Below are 6,444 nucleotides of genomic sequence, written 5' to 3' on the forward strand. Positions count from 1 at the left end.
AGCGCACAGGGTCTCGTTTTCCTCGTCGCGAATGAAGCAAGTAATATGGCATGCGTTATAGCGGCGCGTCCGCTTCCTGCGGTTCATCCTGCATCCAGCCAGGCAGCATCCACGGCTCGCTGCGCGCGCGCGGCAGAGAGAGAGGACTTGCGACGGGAAAACACCGCGGTAATATCTACCTTATACCTACATTCTACAGTAACACGGGACCCTACGTCGGTACACACAAGATCTGTTATTTCCCAAATCTCACCCTACGTACGGTACACACGGCGCCTGTTATGTCGGCTATATATCCTCGCTCTACGTACGGTACATTACGGCGCATGTTCTATTTCTCCTATATCTCACCCTACATACGGTACATACGGCGCCTGTTATTTTCTCTATATCTCACCCTACGTACGGTACATACGGTTACGCCTTATGTCTCCTGCTAATTCACACTAACACATGCACACGTATCGATGGCAGCGGATATAAGGATCACTTTCGCGTTGCGGCTGCGACGCACACAATGCGCCATGTGTTGCTTAGCGATGTCATCGTGGCGACAACGACGTTGTCATAAATTAATACGTCGTCAGATCAGCCGCTGATGAAGGAGGGTGCACTGCGGGACTGCCGCTGCTACCGCCGCCACACCGCCGCCATTTATTCACGTTATTATCACGACCAAATTTAAATCAGTGCGCAATCGAGAGATGCCAATTATGTTTATTTGGGCGAATTCGGTACCATGCACATCAGGCGTGTTAGCGTGATGCGAGCAGCTATCGTGTGTCGAACCTGACGTACGTGGATGAAGTACGTGTCAGGAAAATGTCGCCACGTCGCTTGAGAGGTTGCTGACGATGAGATGCATCTCGTGTCAAGTGATGGCAGACACTCGACACGCCTCGCTGCGAGCAATCAACTCTACCTGCGCGCCGCCTCGCTCGCACCTGTTAATTGTCACACCTGGCCTTCGCATTTGCGGAGCTAGCCGCTCATGTTGCGGTGTGCGCCATCGCGTTACCAAGCTGCATCGCTCTATAGCTGCACTGTGGCCAGACACGAAGCATAGATCTGCGCTGTTCGCTCTACCGTGCGCACCCTCACTACTCGCTTTTCGCAGTATAATTCAGGCTCTTCATTCTACCTTGTGCACCCTCACTACTCGCTCTCGCCTGTATAACTCAGGCTCTTTCGTTCTACTACCGGTACCCCACTTCGCGCACACGCACTATGGTCGACTGTTTATACCGTGGAATCTATATAGCTGGACTATCTACTCGCATGAGCGGGTGACGTCCCCACACACACACGAGCGCGCGTACACAGCACCGCACACGCCACAGCACACACGCGCACACGCACACGCAAGCACAGCACACGCACACGCACACGCACACGCACACGCACACGCACACGCACACGCACACGGCACACGCACCACGCACACGCGCTCCGCCACTAGGCAGGTTATTAGTTGATGTTAACACGCATAGCTGTCTCTGTCTCTCTCTCTCTCTCTCTCTCTCCCTCTCTTCTCTCTCTCTCTTCTCTCTCTCTCTCTCTTTCCTCTCTCTCTCTCTCTCTTCCCTCTCTCTCTCTTTCTCTCTCTCTCTTACGAGCGCTGCATCCGATCACTGCTAACCTGCCCTCGGCTCTCCACCTACATCTACGCTGCAGATCGCGTCGCCACCGTGATATTGCTGCAAGCTGCCGGATGTCGACTCAATTCGGCGGCGAGAGAAGTATTGCAGTGAGGCATCCGGCCGTATACTATACGATTATTCGCGCGCTGATGGAAGCGCTGCGCTATAGGTTAGAGCTGAACTTGTCTGTAATCAGTCGCAACGGCAGCAGCAGCAGCCAGGCAACGCAGCAGTACGCAGCAGTAGTAGAAGTAGCAGTAGCAGCAGAGCAGTAGTAGCGAGCAGCAGTAGTAATAGCAACTTGCAGCAGCAGCAGCAGCAGATGAAACAACACAGTAATCATTATCATCATCATCATCCGCATCAGCAGCAGCAGCAGCAGCAGCAGCAGATTAGTAGTAGTTAGCAGCAGCAGCAGCACAGATGAAACAACAACAGTATCATTATCATTATCCTCATCATCATACATCAGCAGCAGCAGCAGCAGCAGGATTGTAGTAGCAGCAGCCAGCAGCAACCAGATGAAACAACAACAGTATCATTATATTTATCCTCATCATCATCAGCAGCAACCAGCAGCAGCAGCAGGAGTATAGCATGTAGTAGTAGCAGCAGCAGCAGCAGCAGCAGCAGCAGCAGCCGCAGCAGCAGGAGTAGTAGCAGTAGTAGTAGTTAGCAGCAGCAGCAGCAGCAGGTAAGTAGCAGTAGTAGTAGTAGCAGCAGCAGCAGCAGCAGCAGCCGCAGCCGCCCCAGCAGCAGCAGCAGGCCGCAGCCGCCGCAGCAGCAGCAGCCGCCAGTGCTACTAGTACTAGTAGTAGTAGTAATGTGTCATCTACGAGTATAATATCCTCTTGATGATACAGCGTGAAGCCATAAAGCATACGATTGCCTTCTCGCGCGACGCATGACGGCCGGCATGCTTGCGGTTCGCAAAGAGTAGAACGAGCTGTCACGGTGCTTCACGAGCTGTCGTTTATATGTCGTGAGGTCGACCTGTGTGCCATCGACGTGTTACATGGCGCGTTCGGTGCGAATTGCGCCGGCAGCTGTGAGGCTGAGGTAGGGGTGCGTGGACGCATTCTTCACTTCCCCTTCCCGCGCACACGACTCTCAGTACATCCGCTGCTATAAGCAATAGCTTTTCACGCGCCCCCACACTACTCCTTCATATCCCCGCTATACCCACGCTCTCCGAGAGAGAGACGAGAGGAGAGAGAGAGAGAGAGAGAAAGAATAAAGAAAGAGGAGAGCGAGAGAAACGGAGAAGGCGCGCGCGACAGAGAACGAAGGAGCGATCGAGAGAGAGCGAGATGTAGAGGAGAGAGAGAGAGAGACGGACGAGAGAGGAGAGACAGAGAGAGAGGAGAGAGAAAGAGAAGAGAGAATATATATATATATATATAAATATAATATATATATAATATATATATATATAAATATATATATATATATATATATATATATATATATATATATAGAGAGAGAGAGAAGAGAGAGAAGAGAGAGAGAGAGAGAGAGAGAGAGAGAGAGAGGAGAACGAGGGTGAGAGGCGGAGAGCGCCGGAGAGACAGCGAACGAGCGACTCGGGAGCGAAGAGATTATAGAAGGAGAGAGAGAGAGCCACGAGCGAGCGAGAGACGAGAGAGAGAGAGAAAGAGAGAGAGAGAGAGAGAGAGAGAGAGAGAAAAACAGCAAGTGAGCGAGAGACAAAAGAGAGAGAGAGGAGAGAGAGAGAGAGAGAGAAGAGAGAGAAACAGCAAGCGAGCGAGAGACAAAGAGAGAGAGAGAGAGAGAGAGAAACAGCAAGTGAGCGAGAGACAAAGAGAGAGAGAGAGAGAGAAATAGAGAGAGAGAGAGAGAAAGAGAGAGAGAGAGCGCGCGAGCGTATGCGTCCGCCGCGCTTCTTCGCAAAGCAATAATTTCCATCGATCTCTAAAAGGGGAGAGAATAGCGCGCGGTGAAACACACGTGTAATCAATTCCGCATCGGTGACTCGCAAACCTTTCGCTCCGACCTGCGCTTTAAGCTAGCTTAACTGTCGGCGAATCTCCTCCTAGAATAGCGCCGATGACAGCTAGCTAGGCGTGCGCCCCACAGCGCTGTTGTCGACAATAGCACGCCGACTGAGAGAGCGCGGCGCAGGCAGCGAGCGTGCAGAACTAGTTACGACAAGCAGTCGCGCGACTAATGCCTTTATAATGCATCGCTTGCCAGCTTAATGAGAAAGACTCGCGGGCCCTGTAATCGCAACACGCGACTAGTTGCAAAGTTTGTAAACAACGACAGCGCGTGCGATAGTAACAGTTTAGCGTCGAGTGTTAAATGGCGTGGGATTTGGGACGGATGCGTGCGCGCGTATGCACGAGCGTCGAGAGCTGAGCCGAGGTGAGCGCGAAATGGCAATGTTATGCATCACGGCCAACCACCTCGTGGCTCCGCACACACGCCGCGCGCGCGCCGCGCACACACACACACACACACAACACACACACACACACACACACACACACACACATATATATATATATATATATATATTTCAATTGTTGTAATTGGCGTGAAACTGGTAAAATTATTTAAAAGATCGTACTACTGTGTATAAAGATGGAGCCTTGCTGAACTAGATTACCCATCGGTTCCGCGATGTTGTTGTCACGCTGACGTCACGTTGCGGTGGCCCTGTCCTGACGTCATTGTGCCCCGGGGCGGCGACGCCGTTGGCGATGCCGCCGAAACTGACGAGCAGTCGGTATGGCTGCACGAACGTCATCGATATATTGCCATTAAGACGACAGCGATTAAAAATTAGCATCGTTAGTGTTTAATTGCCGCCGCGGTGGCCAGCATCGACGGCAGCAAACCAGTTATTTCTCTCTCCTAATCCTACGGACCCGGCGCGTAATTATATGCGCTCGCCGTCCAATTAGCTTAATGTTCCTCGTGTTAGGGCAGCAAACCATCTGCTGCGTGCTTGCCACAAGTGTTTTGTATTTCATAAAACATCTCAAGCAGAACGGCATCGATCCGTCGCTGGCTGGAGGGCGTCTTCGCGAATCGGCACGCAGTCGATTTTTACGTAGCAAAACTAGCAGACGACATAGCAAGACTAGCGGGATCGGCAAACAGCGCCGCCGGGCGGTGACTGACGATAGTGCAGTGACTGGCTCTCCCTGCCGGCTGAAGCCTGCCTGGCTCTCCCTGCCGGCTGAAGCCTGCCTTGGCTCCCCTGCTGGCTGAAGCCTGCCTGGCTCCCCCTGCTGGCTGAAGCCTGCCTGGCTCCCCCTGCTGGCTGAAGCCTGCCTGGCTCCCCCTGCTGGGCTGAAGTCTGCCTGGCTCCCCCTGCTGGCTGAGTCTGCCTGGCTCCCCTGCTGGCTGAAGTCCTGCGCTGGCTTCCCGCTGCGCTGAAGCCTGCCTGGCTCCCCGCTGGCTGAGCTCCGGTCCTGACTCGCTGAAGTCTGCTGGCTTCCCCCTGCTGGCTGAAGTCTGCCTGGCTCCCCCCTGCTGGCTGAAGCCCTGCCTGGCTCCCCCTGCTGGCTGAAGTCCTGCCTGGCTCCCCCTGGCTGAGCTGCCTGGCTCCCCCTGCTGGCTGAATTCTGCCTGGCTCCCCCTGCTTGCTAAAGCCTGCTTGGCTCCCCCTGCTGGCTGAAGCCTGCCTGGCTTCCCCTGCTGGCTAAAGTATGCCTGACTCCCCCTGCTGGCTGAAGCCTGCCTGACTCCCCGCTGGCTGAAGCCTGCCTGACTTCCCTGCTGGATAAAGTATGCCTGACTCCCCGTGCTGGACTGAAGCTGCCTGACTCCCCTTGCTGGCTGAAGCTGCTGACTTCCCACGAGTTCATCCCTTTTGGCATCCTTCCTAGAGCTCATGCTGGCTCTCATCCTGGCTGGTTCTCGCCGCTGACATCCTGCTACTTCTACTACCCTATGCTACATCTACTATGCTATACTCCCCCTGCTACCCAGCTGTTACCCCTGCTCCCCCTGCTACCCATGTGACCCCTCTGTTACCGCCTCCCTACTGAATGGTCCGTCGGGACAGTTCGCATGGCAAAGTCGCGTATCGCCTGCATCAATTACGTGATTAAAACAGCGCGATGGTTGTTTACGCAGTCTCGGCAATAGCGCGACAGCGCGACACGAATCCGGTCGCAAGGCGCAGGATAAGCAATAGTATATGATAAACACTGATGTAGCATATGCAATAGGGTCGATAGGCAATAGTGTAGTATAAACATTTGATGTAGGATATGTAATAGGGTCGGTTAAAGCAGTATTTGTAGGATAACACCGATTTAGGATATGCAATAGGGTCGGATAGGCAATAGTGTAGTATAAACCCTAATATAGGATATGCAATAGGGTCGGTTAAAGCAGTATATATTGTAGGATAAACACCGATTTAACATGTGCAAAATTGTCGGATAAGCGATGGTGTAAGATTAACATTCGTGTAGCTTATACAATAGGGTCAGGTAGGCAATAGTCTAGGGTTACTTATAGGGCGCCAGAAACACTAATGCAGTATATGTATAATAGAACAGGCGATAGCATAGAATAAGCGTGCAATAACGCATGGTAAGCAATAGGTGCTAGCGTATAGTCAGACAGCTAAGCAAAATGATGTGGGCGTTCTGCCACGTCCCACATGCCCCACCTTACCATAGCTTTTATTTTTAATAGTATCAGTGTGATTAGTAGCAGCGTAAGATATAAGTAGGAGATTACTTCGCAGCAATGATCCGTGGACCAGGGCAATGTAATGATTCATAAGCTTGCGCTCAGAACACGATTAATCGAATATCGGCCG

General features: G+C 52.5%; 1 protein-coding gene across 1 annotated transcript; it reads right to left on the minus strand.

The window, feature by feature from the left end:
- Positions 1–4,712: 4,712 nt before the first annotated feature.
- On the minus strand, positions 4,713–5,516 carry LOC106821277 (collagen alpha-1(XXV) chain-like). Its single transcript, XM_014826018.1, has one exon. It carries the CDS (start codon positions 5,514–5,516, stop codon positions 4,713–4,715), a length of 804 nt encoding a protein of 267 aa, XP_014681504.1.
- Positions 5,517–6,444: the final 928 nt, after the last annotated feature.

Source organism: Priapulus caudatus, unplaced genomic scaffold (genome assembly GCF_000485595.1).
Source record: "Priapulus caudatus unplaced genomic scaffold, Priapulus_caudatus-5.0.1 Scaffold67, whole genome shotgun sequence".
NCBI lineage: Eukaryota > Metazoa > Priapulida > Priapulimorpha > Priapulimorphida > Priapulidae > Priapulus > Priapulus caudatus.

Excerpts from the sequence above, each read along its gene's own strand:
- LOC106821277 (XM_014826018.1), bottom strand. The coding sequence starts at position 5,516 with ATGAGAGCCAGCATGAGCTCTAGGAAGGATGCCAAAAGGGATGAACTC.